A 26,817-nucleotide genomic window follows, 5' to 3' on the forward strand; every position below is an offset into this window, starting at 1 on the left:
ATTACTGTATATTGGTAGCTGCTTTCAAGATAGAAAGCAAACAGTGAATGGCTATTTGTTGTGGATGATGGTGGACAGTGGAGTTCCACAAGTTTATTTGTTGGGACTATTGCTGTTCACAATTAATGTCAATGATTTACATCCGAGGAATCACATTTCCCTGCAGAAATAAATGGTTTATTTGTGCAAGGAGAAAATTGAGCAGTACAGTGAACACTTGGTTCTCAGTCCTAGAGAACTGGGTTCAGTACAGATCTTGAGTGCTATCTGTGGAGTTAGCGCTTGCTGCCTGTGAACATGTCGGCTTCCCCAGGATGTTCCAATTTCCACCCATATGCCAAAGACATTTTCGTTGGTAGATTAAATAGCTACTGTTAATGATCTGTATTGTAGGTGGGCGGCAGGAGGATGAGTATAAATGGTCAGCGTGGGTCAGAGCCGTTTTTTGTGCTATACATCTCTGCTATGAAAAGCAGAGAATTTGTATCAGACCTCTTCCGAACCTTAGATCACAGTTGGTGAACTACATATAGTCTTGATTGTTAGATTATAGGAAATGAAATGAGGAACTGGAGAGGGTAGACATGAACAGGACAGGTATTTACTCTCTTGAAAAAAGAAGGCTGAATGAATTGGGATTCCTTATTTTAGAATCCAACAGAGGATCACTACAAAAAATATAGAGAATACTTGATTATGAGCATAAACTTACAACTAAGATAAAAGTAAATAGTAAAACTTTCTGCAGATATATAAGAAATAAAAGAGTAGTTAAAGTAAAATTTGATTCCTTAGAGGATGAGTATGAAGAATTGATAATGGACAGAGAAAAATGACAGAGATACTATATGATTACTTTGGATTTGTTTTCATGATAGAAGACACTAAAAATACCCCCATAGTAGTAGATAATCACGAGACAATAGAGAGGGATGAAATGAATGCTTAATAGACTGCATCCTGGGGTCTTAAAGGAAATGGCTTCAGGAAATGTGGATGCATTGGTTGTAATATTTCAAGATTCCTTGGATTCTGGTGCATCCCAGAGAAATAGAAAACTACATCTGTAACATCTGTATTCAAGAAAGGAGAGAAATAGAAAGCAAGAAATTATAGGGCAGATAACCTTCCATTTGTCATTGGGAAATACTTGAATCCTTTATTAAGTAGGTAATACCAGGTCAGTTAGAAAATCATAAGACAATCATGCAGAATCAATGGATGAGGGTGCCAGATTTCCTGATGATACAAAGACAGGTAAGCTTATAAATTCTGAGGACTCTAAGCAAGTAGTTGGAAGGTGGGGTATAATGTGGGAGAATATAAGATTATTCACCATGAAGGAAAAATGAAAAAAACAAATTATTATTCAAATAGTATGAAGGGATCTGCGGACCTAGACATGCAACATAATCTCTTGGCATATGGGGAAAACTAAAGGAATGTTGGAATTTATTGCAAGGGTTTAATGCAGCTTTACAAGTAACTGGTGAGGCAGCACCTTGAATATTGTTGAAGGCTTTGACCTCTGTTTAAGGAAGGGCCTGCTTGTATTACAGGCAATACAGAGAAAATACAAGAGTCAAGAGGTTGATTCCTTGGGTGAGGGAGATGATATATGAAGAAAGGTTGATAAGGTTGGGACTCAAGTCATTGGAATATAGAGAAATGAGAGAGGATTTTATTGAAATAATAGAATTCTACCTTCTGCAGATTTTTGATTTGAGGGGCAGGATAGATGTTGAGAGTCCATTTATCCTAATGGGGATAACTAAACTAGGAGCATAGTCTCGGAATTTGGGAGGGTCTCCTGTTTAAGAGGAATTTCTCTTTGGATCTTTGGAATTCCCTATCCAAGAAAGCTGTGGAGGCAAAGTCATTAAAATATTCAAAATGAAAATTGGCAGGCATTGGAAATAGAAAGGAGAGAGCAAGAAATTAGTGGTGGAGGCCCAGGTTAGATCAGCTATGATATTATTGAGCAGTAAATAAGATCAAGACGCCAGTTGGCTTGCCCTTCTGTTAAGTGGGTGATCTAAAAGTCTTTAAAATTATGAATAATTTTGTTAATGAATGCAGAGAAATCACTTCCACTCACAGGAAGAGGTCATCAATGTGAGATATTCACTGAAAAATCCAATATGTTCCATACAGGAGACTTTTAACTAAGCTCTGGGTTTAAAAAAAAATGGAACGAAAAAGATTAAACTGGAAGGGTTATAAGCACCAGTCACTCGCATTGTGTTCTTCAGGGTGGGTTGCTCTGTAACATGAAGATGGAAAAATAGTTCTTTGAATTTACATTTATGTTTAGAAATCCAAAGCAAATGAAGCCGTGCCAGTCTTTAAATGAGACATTTGATTGACTGGTTTACGTGGTTCACCCACCATTCCCTGGAGGAAAATGAGAAGAACAGGTGAAGATAAAAGAAACAGAAGCAAGAGTAGACCATTTGGCCCACACTGCATGCTCCTTCATTCAATAAAATCACGGCTATCTCAGAGATGAGCTTTATTTGTGACATGTACATGGAAACATAGAGTGAAATGTGTTGTTTTGTGTCAACGAACAACACACTCCAAGGATTGTGCTGGGGTCAGCCCCGCAAGTGTCACTATGCTTCTGGCAATAACATAGCATGCCCACAACTTACTGACCCTAACCTGTATGTTTTTGTAATGTGGGAGGAAACCCACATAGTCATGGGGAGAACGCACAAACTGCTTACAGACAGTGGTGGTCGCTGGGACTGTAAAGCGATGTGCAAACTGCTATGTTACCATGCCACCCCCAACTTTGATTTCAGCTCTAACCTCATACCTCCTGATAAAAGGGATATTTACATATCAAATATCCACAAAATAAAATTGAATATTCATGGACATTGTTCTTGACCTGCCTTGAGTAAACTTGGCGATGGATGGGACATTTAAAGTTGTGAAAGTGTTACCATAAATAACCTGACTAGAGATATTACAGTAGATCTGTGACCTCTTTCTCCTGATCAATATGATTTAAAGAGGAGCTTATTATGCATGTTTCCTGGCTAGTAATCTCCCTTAGTCAGGTGATAGAGTTTTTAATGATATGTTCATGATGTTCTCTTATCATAGAGATCTCTGAAATTTCCAGACGAGCGTAAAACAAGTAAGGAGTTTCTAGATTTGGTGCAAAGTCTGCTGTGTAAAGCTAAGGAGCGTTTGAATTATGAAGGACTCATCTGCCACTCATTTTTTACAAACATCAACTGGAACAATATCAGGCACAGTAAGTTATCTTTATTGAATTGTATAATTATCCTGACTTTATTTGATACAGTTCTGTGGATAGACTAAATTCCCTCTCACTGTGCAGTGTGCATATGCAAAGATATAATAAAAACTGGACGATCTACATAATGGTTTGATGATGCGTTGGCCAAAGAACAACAGTAAAGGGCAATGGTACAGGACAGAGCAACAGAGTGGCAGAATGGCACGGTGGTTAGTGCAATACTTTAGAGTGCTAGCTGTGAACTTGGGGTGCAACTCCTGCCACTGTCTGTGAGGAGTTTATACATCCCCCACATAACTGCACGGGTTTCCTTCGGGTGCCCTGATTTCCTCCCAGATTCCAAAAACCTATGGTTAGGAATAGTGAATTGTGGGTTGTGGGCATGCTATGTTGGCGCTGGAAGCAAAACAAAACTTACGGGCTGCCCAGCACAATTGTCATTGATTTGATTTGATACAAAGTGATGCATTTCTCTGTATGTTTCAATGTTTTAATGGATATGTGCGAACAGACTGCAAGAGTTAAGGATTGCGAGCAATACCTCTGCCATGATTATTCCCCACTTTGGTACTCCACATGGCTGCATTATGTTGCTCACTAACAATCACATGGCTGGGTTCTGCTCCATCTACAAGTTTGCCAGTCAGATTTATTATCACTGATGTGACATGAAATTTGTTGTTTTGGGGCAGTAGTACAGTGCAAAGACAAAAATCTATCAATTACAAATAAAAGGAAGAAACTGAATATTGAGATATTATTCATGGATTGTTCAGAAATTTGATGGTGGAGGTTAAGATGCCATTTCTGAATTGTTGAGTGTGGGTCTTCAGGTTCCTGTACCTCTTGATGGTAGGAGCAAGATAAGAGCATATTCTGGATGATGACAGTCCTGAATGATGGATGCTGCTGTCTTGAGACACTGCCTCTTGAAGGTATCTTCTGGTGGGAGGGTTGTACCCATGATGGAACTGGCTGAGTCTCTAACCTTCTGCAGTCTCTTGTAATCCCGTGCATTGAGTCTCCATGCCAGGCTGTGATGCAATCAGACAGAATGCTCTCCACTGTACATTTGTAGAAATTTGTAAGAGCTTTTAGTAACGTAGCAAATCTCCTCAAAGCAGTAGAGCTGCTGCCATGGTTTCTTTGTGATTGCATTGACGTGTTGGACCCAGGATAGATCCTCTGATATATTAAGGCTGTTTGCCGTACCCACCATTGACCCCTTAATGACAACAGGTGTGTGTTTTTCCAACTTCTCCTACCTGTAATCCACAATCAGTTAACACACACAACATGCTGGTGGAACGCAGCAGGCCAGGCAGCATCCATAGGAAGAAGCACAGTTGACGTTTCAGGCCGAGACCCTTCATCAGGACTAGTCATGACTTGTCACTGTTTGTCACTGTTGTCACTGGCAATTTTATAGATGATGTTTAAGTTGTGCACCACTGTGCTGGGCCAAATCTAAAATGGTGATGCTTTGGAATATAGGAAGGAGTTGGAGAGTCTAGTGGTAGGTGTCATGACTACAATCTTTACCTCAATGTCAGCAAAGCAAAAGGTCTGGTCATTGACTTCAGGAAGAGGGGTGATGCATACACCCCTGTTTATAGCAATGGTGCTGAAGTTGAGAGGGTTGAGAGCTTCCATTTTCCAGGAGGGTACATCACCAACAGCCTGTCCTGGTCCAATCACATAGATATCACAGCCAAGAAAACTCACCAGTGCCTCTACTTCCTAAAGAAATCTTGTATGTTGTCTTTGACTCTCATCACTTTATAATCGATGCTCCATAGAAAGCATTCTATCGGGATGCATCGTGGTTTGGTATGGCAACTGCTCTACTTCAGAGCGCAAGAAACCGGAGGGAGTTGTGGTACAGCTCAGCTCATCATGGAAACTAGCCTTCCTTAATGGAATCTGTCTATGCTCCTCGGTAGAGCAGCCAGCATAGTCAGACCTCACCCACCCTGGACGTTCCCTCTTCTCCCCCCTCCCATGGGGCAGGAGATACAAAAACCTGAAAGCACGTACCACCCAGCTGAAGGACTGCTTCTGTCCTGCTGTTATAAGACTATAGAATGGTTCCCTAGAACAATAAAATGGATTCTACCTCATTATGTCCTTGCACCTTTTTGTCTACTTGCACTGCCTTTTCTTGTACTGTCTTAATGCACTGTTGTAATAAAATTATCTGTATGCATGCAAAACAAAATACAAGCTGTACCTTGGTACAGGTGAAGACAATAATAAACCAATTTTCCCTTCTGGGCCTTATACAGCAGTAGTAATATACACTACTACAATCTGTAACCTCATGGCTTAGCATACTGCTCACTTTGCCTTTGCTATGAGGGTAGGGAATTTACCCTCATCCAGTGAATAGTACTGAAGGGCTTGCCAGGAGCAATATCAAGTGCACCTAAAAATGATGAGGTGCCAGCCTGCTAAATACAGAACTACCTTAAGCATAGACCATTACAGCACAGTACAGGCCCTTCAGCCCACAATGTTGTGCTGACCTTTTAACCTTACTCTAAGATCAATCTAACCCTTCCCTCCCACACAGCCCTCCGTTTTTTAGAATTCATCCATATGCCTATTTAAGAGTTTCTTAAATGCCCCTAATGTATCTGCTGTTACCACCACCCTTGGCAGGGCATTCCAAACACTCACCACTCTGTGTAAAGAACTTGCCCCTGTCATCCCTCCTATGCTTTCCATCTTGAAGCAAATCAGAATCAATTTTCAAAACACAGAACGAAGCAACCTCCCAATTGACAGATCAGATCAAATCTCTTGTCCTACTACTCTAGTCACAGACAGTTACAGACAATTAAATAGCTAACGTGAGGAGGATCTTCCAAAAGCATCCAAATTCTCAACTATGGTGAGGCCCAGCATGAGTGCTAAAGAAAACATTGTAGCGTTTACTGTCATATGCAGCCAGAGCTACTGAATAGATGATCCCTCTCGTCTTCCTCCTGACTGTTCCACTATCACAGAAGCCAGTCTCCACTCAATTTAATTAATTTCACATAATAACAAGAAACAGCTGTGAGTACTGGATATAGCAAGAGCTCCAGGACCTGACACCATCTAAGCTGTAGGTCTAAAGACATTGCTTCAGCTGCTGCTCATGCCAGTTACTATTCTGACATTGCCCAGGTATGATCCTTTCATAAAAGTAATCTAGCTAATTATTACACATTAAGTTTACTCTCAACAAAGTGAAGAAAACTAACATTGACATGCCATCAAACAGAGCTTACTCACCACTTAGCTTTCATTAGACTATTTGTGTCCTGGAGGTGAGTTGAGGCAGCAGCCTTTGACGTTTGACCATGTGTGCTATCAAGGAGTCTTAATAAAACTGAAATCAATGGGTATCAGAGGGAAAACATTTCAATTATATCTTGCATGAAAAAAGCTGATGTTGTTATCATCCCAGCCTCCAGACACCTCAGCCCTAAGATATTATTGCGTTCTAAGCACAGCTGCCTTCAGGTGCTTCATCGAAGATTTTTTCCCATTGTAAGCCTATAAATGTAATGTGCATTGATTGTGTAATGTTCAGTTCTAATTTGCAACTCCTCAGCAAATAAAGCAGCCTATATGCCTGATGCTGATGCAACAAGAGCAAGGTGACATTTTGACACTGGCTGATAAGATGTACGTTTTAAAAACACTGGGCAATAACTATTTTTACCAAAATAGAATCCAGCCACCTATTGAAATTCTGTGTCAAATCCCCCACGTGATATTAGACTATAGGATAGGAGCAGAATTAGGCCATTCAGCCCATTGAGTCTGCTCTGCCAACAATCATGGCCAATTTATTATCCTTCTCAACCCCATTCTCCTGTAACCTTTGATGCCCTTACTAATCAGGAACCTATCAACCTCTGCTTTAAATAAACCCAATGACTTGGTCTCCACCACCGTTTGTGACAATGAATTCCACAGATTAACTACCATTTCATTAAAGAAATTCCTTGTCATCTCTGTTCTAGAATTCTGGTGATTATTATTGACTAGTACTGACCTGATGGGTTGAATGGCTTGTTTCTGTGTTGTATCTTTCACTATTGTTGCAGGTAAAGTATCTTGGGAAGGTACAGGTCTGGTAAACTACAGTTTAACTGATACAAAAACAGTTTAGAATGTGGCAGCTTTTCAAGTCTTCCAGGATCTAGTTCAGAATCAGTTTAAAAATCTATGTGGAAACAGCACTGAAGGATGCTTTGGTGTAAGTGAAAATGCTCTTTCGGGTTTTGTTTGGTAATGTTGCAGAAATGTTACACATCATTAGATATCATTCTTTTGTAATGCTCTTAAAATATGGAGTGCCAAGGGAAAAATGTAGATTAGACTCCACTTTTTGGTTGTATTCCAGTATTTCTTTCTTCCCCCATGTATTAATTATGAGTATCAATCCTTAGGCCTAGTTTACCTCGGGTATAACATGACATTATTTTGACTGAAAAACTTCTCCAGATTGAAATAGATTGCATAATTTATAGTGCTCAATAGCTCACTGATCAATGAATCTATTGATTATGTCGATCTTTTCCTTTTGTTTCTATATTCACTTTCACAATGACAATCAAAGAAACAGTGTCATAGGCCTACTCAAAAAAACTGTTTATAATTTTTTTTACAGCTCTGTCCTAACAATTTATTTTTTTTAACTGTCAATCTGCTCTGGCTATTAAAATATGTATATCGTGCACAGATCCCTACCCAATCATATGTGTTTGTGGGTGCTTAATAGAATTCATTGGTCAGTGACTGGGCAATTCAGGATTCGGTAAGTGGTGCTGGTTGTTGGAAGGAAAACCCAGGTTAATAAAAACACGGATGGCAATGAACACCTTTGAATGTGCAGGTATTATTATTATCATTATTATTATTACTTGATAATAAATTAGTAAAAATAGGAAGTCAATGTAATTATGTAATGTTTATATTACTAAGCGGAAGTACTTGATTTTGCCAAGCACTGATAGTCAAAAAAAATCCCAGAAATTAAAAATAACAACTGAAAAACTCAAGCCTTAACAGCCTTGAATTAAAAGACCAGTTTAAAACACAGCATAAGACTAATCTTGGTGCTTGTGTGTAAGTATCAATAATGTGCAGGATTTTTTTGGCATTTGGTGAGAGCTCTGCTTGCACATCACTACAGTCACCTATTCTATTGACTTGTAACTAGGACTTTATAATGAGCCGTACATAGATGATTATGTAATGAAGAAAAAAACGACAATGCACAGTGGAACCAGTGAGATTTTCCCTTTAAAAACAAGTAATGTTGTACTGTTGCTCCAGTAATCTAATATTCTTTACATAATACTGCATTACTCAAATAGGAAAATTTGTGCTGATGTATTAACCTGCTATGGACTTTGATGAGAAAAGAATACTCGTCACTTTATTTAGATTAATTCAGTAACTGGATTGTAGATGTGAGTTATTTCTTTTCCATCATGGCTTAATTTGTATCTGATGTTGATCTTGTTTATGGCAGATGCTATGGTATTACAGGTATGTGAGCATGATTTGGCATATTTCATGAATCCACTTATGTACTATATCATGCAGCATTAATGTTAGAATGAAATAGGATGCCATGGAAACGGGATTGCCAGTGTAAGCAGTGTTACAGTACATGAACAGTGTGTAGGTGTTCCATCCCTCTGAAGGATGGGCTCACATTGATCTACAGCATAATTACAGTCTCCATGCTGCATGCTAACCCTTTCTATGCTGTCGGTGAACTGAGCTCTAGCTAATAATTTGTTTTGTTGCCTAATGTGTTTTCTTTCTTTGCTGCTTAATATTCTAGAATAAGTTGAATTTCTACAAATCAAATATTTTTGTCATAATACTTTAATGCCTATTCCACTTTGTAAATACTAAGTGAACAGTCATCCACGTGTGATCTATTTGCTTCCCCGCCCACCCCACTCCCTTCATTCTGTCCAAAACTAGTGATTTGCATCTTGTGTTGTTTTACAGCCCTCTGTTACCTAGAAGATCACTTTCACCCAAAACTTGGCAGAAAACATTAGAAAGCTATTTAACTAATTTGTGGTTTCTGAAAAAGTGCCTGGCAATGTTCTTTGACTTTACCACATTCATCAGCAGGTGGTTATCAAGGAAAGGACTCCAGTTGATTGCTATTCCTTCCTTCCAGAGTAATAGCCCTGAGATCAATTTTCATGGCCCTTTGGTTGTAATTTTGTCTACAATAACAAGGAGTGAAAGATGCTACAGTGGGGAGTGTACCAAGGTTTACCAGGATGATCCCTGGGATGGCAGGTTTGTCACGTATGAAAAGATTATGCAGAAAAGGTTCATACATTATTGAGTTTAGATAAACGAGAGATGACCTCATTGACAACAGGAATTCTGCAGATGCTGGAAATTCAAGCAACACACATCAAAGTTGCTGGTGAACGCAGCAGGCCAGGCAGCACCTCTAGGAAGAGGTACAGTCGACGTTTCAGGCCGAGACCCTTCGTCAGGACTAACTGAAGGAAGAGTTACTAAGAGATTACTAACTCTTCCTTCAGTTAGTCCTGACGAAGGGTCTTGGCCTGAAACGTCGACTGTACCTCTTCCTAGAGATGCTGCCTGGCCTGCTGCGATGAACTCATTGAAATTTGCAATGTTTTTAAGTGCTTGTCAAGTAGATGCAAGGTAGATGTTTCCTCTGCCTAGTCTTATATAGAACTAGGAGTTGTGTTCCTGAAAGAAGGGTTAGCCATTAAGGATAGAGCAAAGAAATTTCTCTATCCTTATAAGAAGGTGCGAATCATTGGAATTTTGCGGCCAAGAAGGTTGTGAGATTCAGTTGCTGAATGTACCTAAGGCAGAGATAGGTAATTTTTTGGACCACTTAAGGAATATTGGATGAGTGCGGGAAAGTGGTTTGTGGGAAAAAAGATCAATCATGATCTTATTGAAAGATGGAGCAAACGCTAAAGGTTGAAATGCCTCTGGTGTTTCTTAATGTTCTTTCTTTTCTGACTGTTTCAGCATTGTGCCTTGTGTATTTTCCTTTAATGTATTTTGAAAATCCTTTACAGTCATGGTGCAATTCGTAACTTCTATATTGAAACAATTTGGATGTTTAATAATGAAGACACAAATGTGGAAATAGATCCAAAATAACATATGAAATTAAATGTTTAGATGCTGTACTTTGAAACATACAGTTGCTGTTATTTTAAAACCTTAAGGGATTTTTATTTTGGGAATGAGTGAGTTTCTGAAGCCAAATCGTGTTTTACTGGTAGGAGTATAGGCAATGCCAGTGGTCCTCAAACTTAATCGGCTGAAATGTCTGCAAGAAGGCTGCAACTTCTCCAAATAAGCATGGTGAGCTGTACTTGTATACCATCTGGTGGTTAGTTACTGTGCAGCATTTACGGAAACCTCTCTCCCAGTTGGGAAATGATTTATGCTGCAGGAACCAAAAAGACAGGAAAAATAGATAATGAAGGAGAATAAACTGAAATTGCAACCACAGTAACGGTTGGCTGTAAGTTTGTTGTGGTTTACTGTTGATACAGTTGCAAAGCCCCAATAAAATAAACTCAGAATGCAGAAAAAGAATGGAGTTGAAAACAAAGTCACAATTAAGGAGGAGGAACATTTTTTTTTGAGATGTACTTATCTACTTGTAGTAATCTTTTCTGAGACATAAATTGTTGTTCAGTGGCCTTTGATTATTCTGCTATTTGACTTTTTTGGAACCAGACATTAGAACAGAGAAACAGAATTTGCTGGGAATCTTGAGAAATACACACAAAATGCTGACGGAACTCAGCAAGTCAGACCTCAGCATGCTAGTAAAGGAGGTCATGGAATAACATGTTGGAATGGGAATAGGTGGAGGCGCACCTTTGCTTTGTCTGCCAAAAAAAGGCTGGATTTCCCTGTTATCATCCATTTCAATCTGACTTTCCATTCCCATTCCAACATGTCAGTCCATGGCTTTCTCTACTGCCACGCTCTGGTTGGAGGAGCAACACCTCATTTTCCACCTGATAGCATGAACCTTGAATTCTCTAACTTCTGGTATTTTCTTCTCCCTCCCCCTTATTTTTCCATTCCCCATTCTGGTTCCCCTCTCACTCCTTTCCTTTTCTTCTGCTCTCTTTGCCTGCTCATCACCTACCTCTTGTGCCCCTCCTCCTTTGCTTTAGCCCAGGGTCCACTATCTTTTCCTATCAGATTCTATCTTCTCAGCATTTTACCTCTTTCTCATCTCATAGTTTCCCAGATCACCTCCTCTCCCCCACCCACTCACCTTAGAGCCTTTCAATATTCCAGTAATTTCTAAACTTCATTAAACTTTTAATCTTGATCTGTAAACTGCCTAAAGTCTAAAACATGCCATAGTTCTGGCAATGTTAAGAGACTATGCAGGTTGTTCTTGAATGACTAGTATCTCTCCATAGATCACAAAGCTGCTTAGTTAGTCTAAAACTTGACCAGCCCATTCTCTTGTCATGAGTCTTCCTGCTCTGCCAAATGGTGCAGTCCAAGCAAAATAAGGTTCATATCACATTATAGAGTGGTTCCATTCGATAATGTCCCTGAATTCTGTAGTAGTCATTGATTCTTTTGTCTACAACAAAGCAGATTACCTTCGTATGTACTGAAAGGTTCCCATCAACTATTCATCAGTAGTGAGGTCGGAAGATATCAGCAATGTAACCCTGTGTGGAAGCTTTGTTACAAGTCTATTCAGCTCAGAACTGCTATGGTTAAACCTGCAGTCTTTCAGAAGTAGATTGGCACAGTATGCTGCATTGCTGACTGAATCGAGCTATTGGCACATTCCATTTTGGAAAGATTGTATGTGTGGTGCAGGAAGAAAGTTTCTGAAGACACTCATCTCTTTCCATCAATTAGTTTTGCAGCGGTAGTAAATTAATCACTGTCAGGGAGGAGTCTTGATTCTGAAGAATGAAGATCATTAGAATATATTGATATTTGTAGTGTTTCAGGATGCTATGTAAGTAAGAAACCAGTGTCATCAGTGCTGGTTAGGAAGAATAATAAATCCATAGTGTGACTATTTTGGCTTTTAATATAACACAAAATACTATATAAGTGGAGCAATCAACTTCTGTATAACCAGGAGTCATTTGATATAGAATAAGGAATGAAATGCTTTTTAAAAACATGGCAATGGGTAGAGCCAGGACTACCTTGTATGATTTTCCTGTTGTATATGTATCTTCATACAGATGCAGTAAAAAATATGTTGCAATGGAGCTATGGAGCAATTATAGAACTGTATTAGAGATCAGCCTTTATGGCTGTCAGGTTATCTGTGAGTAAGATCCACTTTTACCTCAAACTGATGTAATGAGCTGTGACAGCCTATTGAACAGACTGCTCCAGTAGTGACTCACTTCCCATTTTTATTGAAGATTACATTCCGACTGTTACCTCTTTAGTCTCCCCATTATTCCTGAATTCCAACAAATCTTGTTTTTTACCTCGCAGTTCCACCCCCTTTTGTACCCACCCTGGAAACTGATGATGATGTGTCCAATTTCGATGAGCCAGAGAAAATATCGCACCCGATGATCAAGGCAGAGCAGCTGAACAAATTGGGTTTTACAGGAGAGGACTTGCCTTTCGTAGGATTGTCCTTTACCAAGACACTGGCTGCACTCTCTCGCTCAGAGTAAGTGTAATTACTCAGTTAACTCTTTCACTGTCAATGTAAGCATAACAGGAGAGTAGCAGTGTGTTTCAATTTTCAGAGAAGTCTGACAATTCTGTTTTGAAATTTCCGTGGAATGTAAAGTTGTACATTGATGTTTTAATACTGAGTAATTTATAAATATTCCTTTGCAAATGATCATTAAACTTACAAAATATTCCAGCGTAGGTTAACTTGTAGAGAATTATTGCTTTTATAATATTTATCATCTAATTATAGATAAAATTGATCAGGATCACTACTGTTAGCATTTGAATACTGTGATGGTGCAGCCTATTCCTTGTTTTCTTTCTGTGAGCCCTGTTGTTTGGCTCCCTGTTGATTGTTCTCATTTATAGATAAATAGCTTTACTACTAAATATGCATCTTTTACTTTAGATTATTGTGCCCTTGAGTATTATTTACCTACAGACTTTAAAATCTTAGAAAAGGTATTAATAAATTGTACTGAGCCAGACTAGAACAGAGATGGACTGTATCTGGATTTTGCACAAGTAACAACCTACAACTTAAGCTGGCAAGGCCATTTCTAAGAATATCAACCTATTCTTGACAATTGTGCTGATATGTTGATGTTCCTCTCAGAACCTTAGTTGATGGCAAAATTATACATAGCAATTTATTTTGTTGATGCATTTGATCATAATCATAATAATGGATGTATATAAAAGCTTCTGTGCTGTAATAGTTTCATACAGCTAATAGTTGAATTTATTGTGGGGAAAATTATAATCTAAGAATGTAATTTATTTTAGCTCATTTCTTCTGCACGGGAAGTCATCTCATTTGTAAAAACAAGTGATCTGTATTTTTTATAGTACCTTATCAAATCTTGGATGTCTCAAAGTATTTTAAAAAGTTATACTTTTTTACTTTGCATCAATTATTATGTAAAAAACAATAGGAATGATTTTGCAAGCAGCAAAATCCCACAACCGGCAAAGTCAAAGTTGAGGTTATTGTTAAATGTTAAATAATTGAAGTTATTGTTAGTGTTAAATATATGTTAAATGGGTGCAAAGAAATATTTATTGTTAAATGTTAAATAATTGAAGTTATTGTTATTGTTAAATATATGTTAAATGGGTGCAAAGAAATATTTACTGCCGCAGCATCACAGGCATATAGCATCATATAACCAGAATTCACAGGAAAAAGGAAACATAATTTATGCATGATTTTTACAAGAAAGGTCACAATTTGGACAAAAGAAAAGCAATGTCCATTTTAATGGAAAGTTGTCATAATGTTGCTAAGGTTGTAGTAATTACGGTTTCACCAGCTGGTTTCAGAACTGAATGGTTGAAAGGAAGCATTGAGGCACATTGTTTTAGTTTTTTTTTATTATGTGGACTGAGAAAGAATATTGTTAAGGGCAGCAGGAAAACTGTTATTGCCTTTTGAAATACTCTCCAGGGTGTTTGATCTTCTTTTGAATGAATGGAACAGATGTATGTAGTTTTGGTTTAATATGGAACTGAATTTGTGGAAATTTGCAATAACAACAAAGTATTGCAAATACAGTACAGTATTCAGCAAGGTTGAGAAGAATCTACGGAGGCAAAGAGGCAGGTTTTAAGGTATTTCATTAGAACTGGAAAATGTTACATGTAATCATGTTTTTTAAGGGGGAAGCAAAGGGTGATGAAATAATAAAGTTTTAGCTTGTTAAGCAGGAGTGAGTAAATAAATAAAGGATGACTGTACAAGAAAAGAAGGAGACAAGTCAAGAAATCTGGAAAGTGGAGGTTTCCTTGTCTCTCAATTTTATTCACTCAATGAAGTATTGGCGGGTAGCTGGTCATTTAAAATGACAAACAAAGATACTTATAAAATAGCTTACATTTATGAAGCAGTACCTCTAATGTGTGTTAATTACCACACAAGGAACAGTTCCTTCCCAAAGGCAGAGGGTGTGTTTGGAATGAATTAAACATTGTTACAATATATACATAGAACAGTTGATCATATGGCATAATTTTTAGAGTTTTATCAACCCAAAGTTAAACATATCATATATGTTACTGTCCAATGAGGAGAGATTTGGTGTGATTGCACAGTGCTCTGAGGGGATTGGAAGAATGAAGCATGATCTGGAATGATGAGATTTTATTGCCCATTGCTAATTGTCCTTGAAATGGTGGTGGTGTTGTTCTGCTATGAACCATTGTGGTCCTTTTGGGGAAGGAATGTCCACAGTGTAGTTGGGTAGGGTGCTTCAGAATTTGTACCAGTAATGCAGAAACACCAAATTATTTCCAAATCAGGAAGGTGCATCTCTTGAGAATTCTGCTGTTGTTTGTGGCTGCTCTATTGTCTTTCAGGGTAGTGGAGGTGCTATTTGAATTATAGAGTCATACAGCATTAAAAACAGTCCTTTTGATCCAACTTGTTCATGCTGACCAAGCTGGTCCCATTTGCATATGCTTGACTCAGATACCTCTATATCTTCCCTATCCATATACCTGTCCGAGTGTCTTTTAAATGCCATGATCGTACCCACCTCTACCACTGCCTCTGGCAGCATCTGTCATTTATGCACAACGTGTATAATGTGTGGAGGAAAAAGTTGCCCCTCATGTCAGTTTTACGTCTTTCCTCTTGGAAACAGAAGAGAGGAAATTGTGTGGACTAGGTTATGGCTGGGGCATTGGGCATTGTGCATTAAACAAAACATTGAAAATGATAGGGAAACACCAGACAGGATTGTGTGAGGAATGTCAGGAAGAGGAGTCAGTAGAACATGTAGTTCTGAGTTGCAGGAAGTATGGGATACAGAGAGGGATGATGAGAAATAAATTAAGGGAGTTGGGGATGCAGGAATTCACATTAAAAGGGTTGCTGGGCATGGTGAGAGAGCACAAGTCCAGGTATTTTTAGCGTTTTTAAGGGGTACAGGGGTTTTTTATAGAATATGACGAATAAACAGGAATAGGATACTAGGATGGTCAAAGATGGGAGAGTGAAGTGTAGGTTTGTATATATGTATGTGTGTGTGTGTGTGTGTGTGACTGGGTGAAGGGATTTAGAATGTATGTCTAGTGCACATTCCGGAGCAGAGGGTGGCGGTAATGCACCATTAAGCTGGATGCCAACCGCCGTAAAACAAGATACAGACAGACAGACGTCTTTCCTCTCACACTTTTAACTTGAGCCCTTTAGTTTTGGACTTTCCTAAACTGGGGGAAATGACTGTGGCCATTTACCTCATCTATGCCCTCATGATTTATAAACCTTATAAGGTCACCCTTCAGCCTCCTAAGCTCCAGAGGGAAAAAGTCTTACTTATTCAGCCTCTCCAAATAACTCAAACCTTCCAGTTCCGGCAACATCCTTGTTAATGGTTTTAGTATCTTTTCTATTTTATTGACGTCCTTCCTATAGCAGGGCAGCCAGAACTATACATAGTACTTCAAATGTGGCCTTACCATTGTTTTGTGCAGTTGTAACATGACATCACAACTCTGGTACTCAATATCCTGACCAATGAAATCAAGTGTGCAAACATGTTCTTTGTCACTATTATTGAAATTGTAATTGGAATGATCTTGGCAATTAATTGCAGTGCATTTTGTAGATTTGCTACAAGTTGCAGCCAGAATGCACTGACTGCTTTGTCCAGGATGGTACTGGACTTTTAGTATATTTAGAGCTACACTCATCTATACAAGTAGAAACTGTTCCATTTGTCTCATTGATTAATACCATCATTGTAATAATTTTATTTGTATAGCTGGTCTATTTGGGTTTCTGATAAATGGTGATATTTAATGATAATTATGCTGTTAGTGATGGTAGACTCATTTCAAGATACACTCAGGTAATTCAAATCTTGTCTGGGTCTTGCTGCACACATCTTGGCTGCAATTTTACTGAGAACAAATAATTGGATATAAAGTGGATTTTGGTTAAATCGGTTAATTGGTGCAGCTGTTTATTTGGGCCAACTCCAACAAAAACTAATCACAAAAATAGCCAGGATTTCCTTCATTTATTTGGGACACTATGCTGCTTAATTGGGACAGGAGACTGGTGGAAACAGTTTCTAACTAATGTCAGTTGTGTGCACCTGTGTGACCGTTAGACCACGACACAGTGCTTAGAGCAGACAGTTTTTAAATAGTGTCAGTTGCATGTATTTATGTTCAAAAAGCAGTGATTTTAGTCTCTGATAGTTGATGAGAAATAAGCAGTAAGACAATTCAGAACCGTTTTGCTCACTGTGGTTTCAAGTGTTCAAACTTGTAAATGCCAGAAATGGCTGGGAATGAAAATGAAATGATTTCACTCCTTCAACAAGTTAGAAACTATGAATAATTTGAAAATATCAACAATAGTCTTGAATATTACAGTGAAAATGAAGAATTGGAGGGTGCAGTTGTTGAAAGGATTGTATGAAGGCAGTTCATTATCTACACTAGTTGTCTGCACAGATTTTGTTCATTTACAGTATCAAAAGAACATGGCAGTGAACACTGGATTAATTCCTCTGTCGATAACTAACTATTAGGAACTAATACACAGTTTTATAGTACAGTGGTAGTATTTATAGTGTTCTCATTTATTCTGTTTTCATTTAAATACATAATTTGTTACTCAGTTAAAAATAGTTGGTCTTTTATATACCTTTTTAAGTATTTCCATGAAACTTTGGCTAATTGGGACAATATTGTCAGAAGAAGAGATAATCCTTCTGAGGAGGATTAGATGAAATAATTTTCACATGTCCCACAGAAGAACTGGGATCATTGGGACACATAACCATTTCAATTGTGATACTTGTAGTCAGGACAGAAGATCACAGGCCAAGTCATTCATTGTTAAAACAAGCAAAATGGCAGAGTCTGATGGTGCTTGGAGCTAGTTGGGCTTTTAACAATGAACATAGAACACTAGAGCACAATACAGGCTCTTTGGCCCAAAATGTTGTGCTGACCTGTATAACCCTATGACAAAATCAATTTAACCTTCACTTCACATAGCCTATAACTGTCCATTTTTCTTGCATTCATGTGCCTATTTAAGAGTCTCTTAAATGTCCCCGTTGTATCAACTTCAGCAACTACAATGGCCAGTGCTTTCACGGCACCCACCACTCTCTGTGTGGAAAAACAACCTACCTCTGACATCTCCCCTAAAATATCTTCCACTCACCTTAAATGGATGGCCTCTGGTGCTGGCTATTGCCGCCCTAGGGAGAAAGCTGCTGGCTGTCCTCTCTGTCTATTCATTTCATCATTTTAAACATCTCTATTGCCACTCATCCTCCACCACTCCAAAGAGGAAAAGCCCCAGCTTGCTCAACCATTTTTCATAAGACATGTTCTCTAATCCAGGTTGCATCAAGGCAGAGCTGCTCTGCACTCCCTCTAAGGCTTCCACATCCTTCCTAGACCAGAACTGAGCATAATACTTCAAGTGTGGTCCAACCAGAGCTTTTTAGAGCTGCAACATTGCCTTATGGCTCTTGAATTCAATCCTCCAACTAATGAAGGCCAACATACCATAAACCGCCTTAACAGTCCTATCAACTTGCACGGCAACTTTGTAGAATCTATGGATTTGGAGCCCAAGATCTCTCAGTTCCTTCACATGTTCCCTTCTAGCTCTCCTATGTCCCTTCTTGAGCTCTTTCCTGGTTACCTTATAACTCTCCAGAGTCCTGTATGATTTTTGCTTCCTTCTTTAAGTATGATTCTTTCTTCCCCTTCACTACATGTTCCACCTCTCTTCTCAACCACGATTCCTTCATCCTACTATCTTTTCCATGTCTCTGTAGGACAAACTCATCCAGAACCCATGCAAGTACTCCCTGCGAAACCTCCACACTTCTGTTGTGCTTTTCTATGAAGATATCAATTCACAGTGTACGCTTCCAAGTTTCTGCCTAATATCATCATAATTACCCCCCCCACCAAAAATTTATTACTTACCCATTTTGTCTGCTCCTATCCTTGTCCATGGCTCTGCTAAAGGTCAGGGAGTTGTGGTCTTGAAATGCTTGCCCGCTGAGAGATTATAAACCTGATAGGTTCATTGCTTAATACTAGATCCAGTATGTCCTCTCTAGTTGGCTTATCCGAATACTGTGATGTGAGCCTTTCCTGGACACACTTAACAAATTCTGTCCCATCTAAACCTTGGTTTTTTTGTATATTTTTGTGTGTAACTTTTCATTAATTCTAATGTATTTATTTGTTCTTCTGTGAATCTCTACAGAAAATGAATCTCATGGTAGTATATGGTGACGCGCATGTACTTTGATAGTAAATTTCCCTTAAACTTTAAAAGTTTTCACTGAGTATATGCCAAACAATATTAGGGAAATTGAAGTTACTTTGGTGTCAACCCTGTTATTATTGTACCTTTCCAAAATCTGCCTACTGATCTGCTTCTCGGTGCTCCTGTTGCTCTTGGGGGACATATAGAATATTCCCAGTAGAATGATTCTACCCTTCCTGTCTCTGACTTCCACCCAAACTAACTTAGTAGGTGATCCCTCCATGTCATCTTCCTTTCTGCAGCTGTGATACTATCCTTGATTAATTTAATAAAACAATGTTCCCACCCCACACCACTCCTTTTTATCTATCCCTTTTGAAACCTCTAAACCCCAGAACATCAAGCAGCCAATCCTGTGCTTGCTACAGCCATTTCTCTGGAATTGCCACATCTGAATTCCGTGTGCTCTAAGTTCACCTCCCTTGTTTCTAATACCTCTCTCATTAAAGTAAACAGTAAACCAACAGTGTTTCTACCCAATCAGCTGCCTATCCTTCCTCACAGTCTTTCTACACGTTGCATTTAGCTTTACACTACCTGCGCCATCTTCTGAACTATCAGTTTGGTTCCCATCCCCTGCCAACCTACTTTAAACCCTCCCCCTACAGCTCTAGCAAACTTGCCCTTAGGGGCATATGTTTGTGGAAATGGTGGAGAGGTGACAAAGTGTCCTGTTGGGGTTGAGTTTCACAGAGTAAGTGTAAAGGTGTGAAATGGGATGGAAGCGGAAAACAGCAAAAAAACTGTGAGGCCATCACAAGGGTTGCAAATACAGTTTAGAATGCTGTGGCAAGGAGGTGTGGGGTTGGGGAAGTAAGTTGGAGCTGAGATAAGAGGAAAGTAAGTTCTCTGCAGAGAGATACCTGGCTGAAGTTGTTGGTCTGCTTACACAGTGCTGTTCGTGAATTTTGGTAGAGCGAGGTGGGGCCGATTGGGTTTGAGGGCATGGGAAGGATGAACTGCTAAAGGGAAGACAATGACTTGAGATTCACTATTGTCTTTCTGGTCCAGAGGACGTAGGAGAATATGTTAGAGAATTAGTATTAAGGGTCTGCAAGGTAAAGGTAGTTTCATTAATTACGAGAATTACACTAGAAAAATACAGATGCTGGAAATGTGAAATAAAACTATATAAATGCTCAGCATGTTTGTGGACAAAGAAACAGTAAATATTTCAGGTCAATAACCCCTCGTTAGAAGGAAGCATATTGGATCTGAAATATCAACTCTGATTCTCCCTCCATGGATGATGACTAACAAATAGTATACTTTCCAGTCTCATTGTGGATATTTGGGATATAAGCAAGTTAATCATGACTGCAAAGCGTTTTGCATGTACAGTATGTCCCTTTGTAATGATCTCAATCACCATTAAGATTAGACTTTATACAATTTAGAAGGCTACTCAACATATTTTAAAAATAACTAACAAGAGATTTTGGAAGAATTATGCCCAGTTTTGAGAAGAATCATACAGAAATCTTTGAGTTATGTCCTTTATAATTTCACCACCTAAAGTAGGGGAACGTTTTGAGGTCCATTGTTTCCATGAGAACTGGATAAAATTAGCAGGGTTAAAAATGTATTCCTACATTATCTTTAATATAGGGCAGTACAGGGGAGTTAGATGAAATTTTGGGGGTGAAAAGTTTGCTTGAAAATGAAACTCCACTTCCAAGAGTGCATAAAATGAGCGCGGCATTGCAGCATGATTGGCAGCACTGGCAGAGTTCAAAACTCAAGCACTGCAAAGGCTGAGTGGATCCAGGGTGAACTGCAAATTGGGATTCAGAATTGGCCTTCTCATAGAAGACAGAGAGTATGGGTGGAAGGTTGTTATCCTGGCTGAAGGTCCATGATTAGTGGTGTTCTCCAATGATCAGTCCTGGGACTTTTGTTTGTTGCATATGTTAATGATCTGGATGAAAATGTAGATAAGTGGATTAACAAGTTTGCATATGACTGATTGGTCCTGTTGCGAATGTTGTAATCAAAGAATACTGCGGAATACAGATCAGTTATAGATGTAGGCAGGCAGAGAACGGACAGATGGAATTCAGTCTGGGCAAGTATGACATGTTGTACTCTGGGAGACCAACTTAAAGGAGAAAGTATGCAGTTAATGATAGTCCCTATATTCGAATTTGGTAGTAAAGAATGTGTATGTCATGTTTGCCTTTGTTGGTAGGGGTATTGAATATAAGAATAAGCAATCATGCTGCAGCTTTATAAAACTAGGGAGACTGCACTGGCAATCATCTCTGGTTGTCTATTTTAGGAAGGATATAGAGACTGCAGTGGATGCAGAAGTGGTTTACCAGCACACTACGTTGATTAAGGAGTATGAGCTATAAGGAAAGGTTGGACTCACTTATGTTATTCTCCCTAGAGTTCCAGAGCCTGAGGGAACTTGTGATAGAAGTTTTTAAAATTATGGAAGGTGCAGATAGGGTAGACAGTCAGAATCTTTTCCAAAGAGCAAAAATGTTGAACGCCAGAGAAGATATTTCTAAGATTAGAGGAGAAAGTTTAAATGTGACTTGAAGGGCATATTTCTTACACTGAGTGATAGATGTCTGGAATAAGTTAATGCGGGAGGTAGTGAAAGCTGGCAGTTTGGTGGAGTTTGAGTGGATTATAGATAGGCACACGACAATGAAGAGGATGGAAGGATATTGATGATACACAGTAAGAAGGCAAATAGTGTAAATTGGCATTAACATCAACCCAACATAGTGGGCTGAACTACTCTACTGTTCTGTGTTCATGAAGTAAAGCCGTCACGGTACTTGTCAGCAAGTTCAGTGGCAATGTCAGGGAACTGAATACTATAAATTCAGAGGGAGATACATTAGGGTGAGTGATGAGAAAAGAATTTGAGAAAATCCAGAGGGAATAATAATTAACAGATCAAGCTCCAAGTATTCTCATGTGGAAGTTGAACCTACAGCTGTCTAACTCTCAGGTCAGAGTCCTACCAATTAAGATGATAGGATGTGGTGTATGAGCATGACAAAGTAATGTAATATAGATACAGAACTCCAACTGTTGCATAAAATACAGAGGTTGAGCTTGTCTCAGAATATGTTAAAGTGCAAGCATTTTTGAAGGAGTTTTTTTTTAGTTGAATGTAGTGCAGTATTGCTTGTAGTTGAACTCAGTAACTTCAGCGTTCTGGAGAAAATGTGACAGACCCTGATAAATATTTTGCTATTAAATGACAATGAGCAATGTAACCTAAGAACTTTCATTAGGAACCTGCTATGTACTGTATATGCAGAATTAGGAATTGTACATGAGTGAAATAGCTTGGAAGGTTTTGTTTCATGACTGAGAATGTGAAGGTTTATTGTTTTGGAAGGGGAAGGCTGGATTAAAGAGTGTGCAGATGTCTCAAAGGTTGGTGGTGTTGTGGATAGTGTACAAGGTTGTCATAGATTGCAATGGGCCATCAATGGGATTGCTGAGCTGGGCTGAGAAGTGGCAATGGAGTTCAGTCTGGAGAAGTGTGAAGTGATGCGCTTTGGAAGGTCAAACTTGACGACACAGAGCAAGGTTAATAGCTGGATCCTTAGTAGTGAGGAGGAACAGCTGAGTATTGGCATCCATATCTATAGACCCCTCAAAGTTCGAGAGCCACGAAGTAATGTTACAGCTCTATCAAGGGTTAGACCATACTTGGAAAATTGTGTTCAGTTCTGGTCACCTCATATGAAGGATGTGGAGGCTTTGGAGAGGTTGAAGAGGGGGTTTGCCATGATGCTGCCTCAATTAGAGGGTATGTCTTAAGAGGAGAGGTTGTGTGAGGCAGGGCTTTTCCTTTTGGAGCGAAGAAGAATGAGAGGTGACTTGATAGAGGTGTAGAAGATAATAAGAGATGTAGAAAGAGTGGACAGCCAACCTTTTTCTCCCAGGGTAGAATTAGCAGGAGAACATAGTTTTCTAGTGATTGAAAGAAAGTACGGAAAAGAGGTCAGAGGTAGGATTTTTTACACAGAGAGTTGTAAGTGCACTGAACCCACTGGCAGGGGTGGTGGTAGAGGCAGATGCATTAGGGAGATTTAGGAGACTCTTAAATAGGCATCTGGATGAAAGGAACGTGGAGGGGTATATGAGAGGGAAGTGCCAGATTGATCTTGGAGTAGGTTAAAAATCAGTACAACATCGTGGGTCAAAGAGCCTGTACAGTGCTGTACTGTTCAATGTTCTCATAAAAAGGTTCTCAATTTATATATCTGGCATGAAAAGAAAGGATAGAAAACAGAATAGAAATAAGTGGATCTTTGACAGATTGGCATACTGCTACTAGTAGGATACCACAGTGATTATTAGTAGACTCTCAGCTATTTACAGTGTGGCCAAACGACAGATGTAACATATTTTGTTTGTTCAGTGATCTTTGATGAAGATTTAAAGAGTCTGCAAAAAATAGAAAGTTTGTGAATAGCAATGAAGGTAGTAGATGGAATAGGATCACGATTCCCACCAGGCTACTTGTCTACCAGATCATCAATTAAAATATTCACTGTACTTGATCTAAACTAGTCTGTTCTGTCTTTGGTTCCTCAGCATATTGATCAAAGCAACCGTCTCTTACAAGTGTTCTGAGTGCCTTCTCCACATAATAACTGATAATTTAGTTTGCCCAGTCTGTGTGTAAATTGAAGTTCCCCATTACTATTGTATTAGGTGAAGGGTATGCATTTCTAATTTTCTGATTTGTACCATTATCTACCTTACTATTACTGTTTGGGTTCCTGTGTGCAACTCACATTAATGTTATTGCTATTACTTAAATGGTTATTATTTCTTGATTACCTGAGCTAAAATTCTTGCTCTTTGCTGCACTTCTTTAATATCAGTGCTACACTTCTTCAGTTTTCTTTTTGCTTGTCTCTTGTAATTGTTAGGGATCTTGGAATACTGAATTCCTGTCCTGGCTATTTTGCACCCACATCTCTGTAATGGCTAATATTATAGCCATTTTTTTCTATTTGTGTTATTAAATTACCTACCTTGTTACATATATTATGCATTGAGATAAAGAATTCATTTTTGTATTTCTATCATTATTCCCTGCTATAACTTTAATCAGAGGTATATTTTTGTTTGTATGCACAGCCCCTCAACTGGATCTGATTATCATTACCCATTTTACCAAAATGTATGCACACATTCACACATGCACGTTAGTTTAAACCCTTCAACTTATCTGAATCCTTCAGGCATTCATAATAGGTTAGGCGAGCTAATAGGCTTGAGGCATGGTAACAGGAGTTAATTTCATTTTTATTGTCATTCAACCATATACATGTGTACTGCCAAAAGGAACAACCTTCCTCCAGACCAATGTGCACAACACTCACACAACACACAGCACACAAAGTAATATTACACAAATAAATCAACAAGTGATAAGATATACATATTCCAGAAGATTTTCTGGAAGAGGGCAATGGTGGAGTTGCTATTGTGATTGAAAGCCTGTAGCTAGCAGTGGTGCTGGAATGTCGTAGTTATGAGCAGCAAATGTACAGATGGTGCAGCAACTGGACGGAGTGTGGATAGTGAAATGACATGGAGAATAGGATGGACATTTTTACTGAGGGTCATGAATATTTTGAGTTCTCTATTCCCAAGGTCTTTAGATGCCCATTTGTTGAATATGTACAGTAATGGATTCAGTGATTTTTGGCACAGAGAAAACTGAAGAATGTGGGAATATGCTGGGAAAATTAGCCAGATGGGAGGTAGCAGCAAAGTAATAATCATTTTGAATGGAAGAACAAGTTCAGGCCCATTTCATTTTTACTCTGGTATTATTTTTAAATCTGAATAAGGAAAATGACCTGAAGTGGTTTAATGTTACATAAATACATCTATAAATTTCACTTTTTTTCCAAAAAATGGACAGATACCCACTTTAAAAGAGTAGTTGTTCTCACGGTATTGAGTTTCATTTAAATTGTAATCTTTATAACTTAATGCAGTTATTTATATTTGTGACTGCAGTATATTGGGACATATGTTGAAGTGTTTGTGGCGGGTGAGAATGTTATTGAATTTTACTTTTGGTTCTCACAATTTGCAGGCAGTCATTGTTTTTACTCAAGTTTTCAGCTCCTTTAAAGTTCTGCGTTTTTGTGATCCTGGAAATATGCAGCACAGAAAGAGTCCATCATTCTGAGTTGACCAAGCAAAGCTCTCCATTTCTTGGTCCACACCTGCAAGCTTAGTCGAGTATTTATTTCAATGTGATAAGCATCCTGCCTCTACCATTCTTGCAGGTAGTAAGTTCTAAACACCCTTTACCTTTTCATAGAAATATAATTTTCTCATCACCCTTCTGATGCCTTATTGCAATAAGCCTTTGCCCACAACTATTAATCTCTTGCTTTAAAGTAATTAGTTGTTCTTATTTATTTCTTTTAGTCTTCTCATTACACACCTCACTTAAACTATCCTTTAACCACCTTTTTCTTAAAGAATTCAATTCTAGTTCAATCAATTTCCCATCATAACTAAAAATCTCCAGTCAGGGTAATGTCTCGTTTGTTATCACATCTGTTCTAAAAGTGATGACTTGAACTGTATGTCGCACTCTAGTTGGGCATTCCAAGCTTCGGGGAGTAACTGTTTGCCTTCTGAACCTCCTCACAGAGATTAATTGGCATACGATCCAATGTCTCTCTTCCCCTCCATTTCTTAGTGTACTATTTGTTCTGTATTCTCATTCCAATTTTGTCTTCCTCAAGTGCATCACCTATATTTCTCTGGACCTAATTTCTCCTTTCACTTTATTGTCTGTATTTTTGTCACTCAGCAAAATGCTTACTGATAGAGCTGCTCTACGACAGATGCCATAGCATCTGTCGTGTACTTCACCCTGACACACCTAGAAACCAAGGACAAGGGTCAGAATGCTGCTTCTGGATTTCAGTTCTGCATTCAACGCTATTGTCCCAGAGACACTGGTGAACAAATTCCCGCTCCTTGCTCTAAAAACATCACTCTGCAATTGCGTTATGGACTTCCCACACAACCATTGCTCGCTCCTTATCATTTTCAACATGGGTGCCCCCCCCCCAAGTCTGTGTGCTGCGCCCATTGCTATACACTCTCCTCACTCGACTACATGGCCAAACACCCAAGCAATCACATTCTCAAGTTAGCCGAGGACATGACAGTGGTGGGGCTCATCACCAACAACAGGGAGGTGGTGGAAGAGCTTGAGGCCTGGTGCCAGGAAAATAACTTCTCCCTCAGTGTCAGCAAGGCAAAGGAAAGGGTTATCAATTTCAGAAGAACTCTCAACACTGACCTCCCGCTTTACATTGGTGGCACAGCAGTGGAAAGTGTGAGTTGTTTTAAATCCCTGGGAGTACACTTCTCACACAACCTCTCACGGTCCCTGAACACATTCTACATGATTAGCAAAGCCTACCAATACCTCTACTTTATGAGGAGGCTGAAGAGAGCCGGACTATGCATGACCATACTCACAACA

At 38.9% G+C, this 26,817-nt stretch overlaps 1 protein-coding gene across 2 annotated transcripts in view; it reads left to right on the plus strand.

The window, feature by feature from the left end:
• Positions 1–26,817, plus strand: part of cita (citron rho-interacting serine/threonine kinase a) — a 225,379-nt gene that overhangs the window by 62,323 nt on the left and 136,239 nt on the right. For both annotated transcript variants that reach the window (XM_072247918.1, XM_072247919.1), the window contains exons 9-10: positions 3,115–3,268; positions 12,806–12,989. In XM_072247918.1, coding sequence (XP_072104019.1) covers positions 3,115–3,268; positions 12,806–12,989 — 338 coding nt within the window. The remainder of the gene's footprint in view (positions 1–3,114; positions 3,269–12,805; positions 12,990–26,817) is intronic.

Source organism: Mobula birostris, chromosome 31 (genome assembly GCF_030028105.1).
Source record: "Mobula birostris isolate sMobBir1 chromosome 31, sMobBir1.hap1, whole genome shotgun sequence".
In the NCBI taxonomy this organism is placed as follows: domain Eukaryota; kingdom Metazoa; phylum Chordata; class Chondrichthyes; order Myliobatiformes; family Myliobatidae; genus Mobula; species Mobula birostris.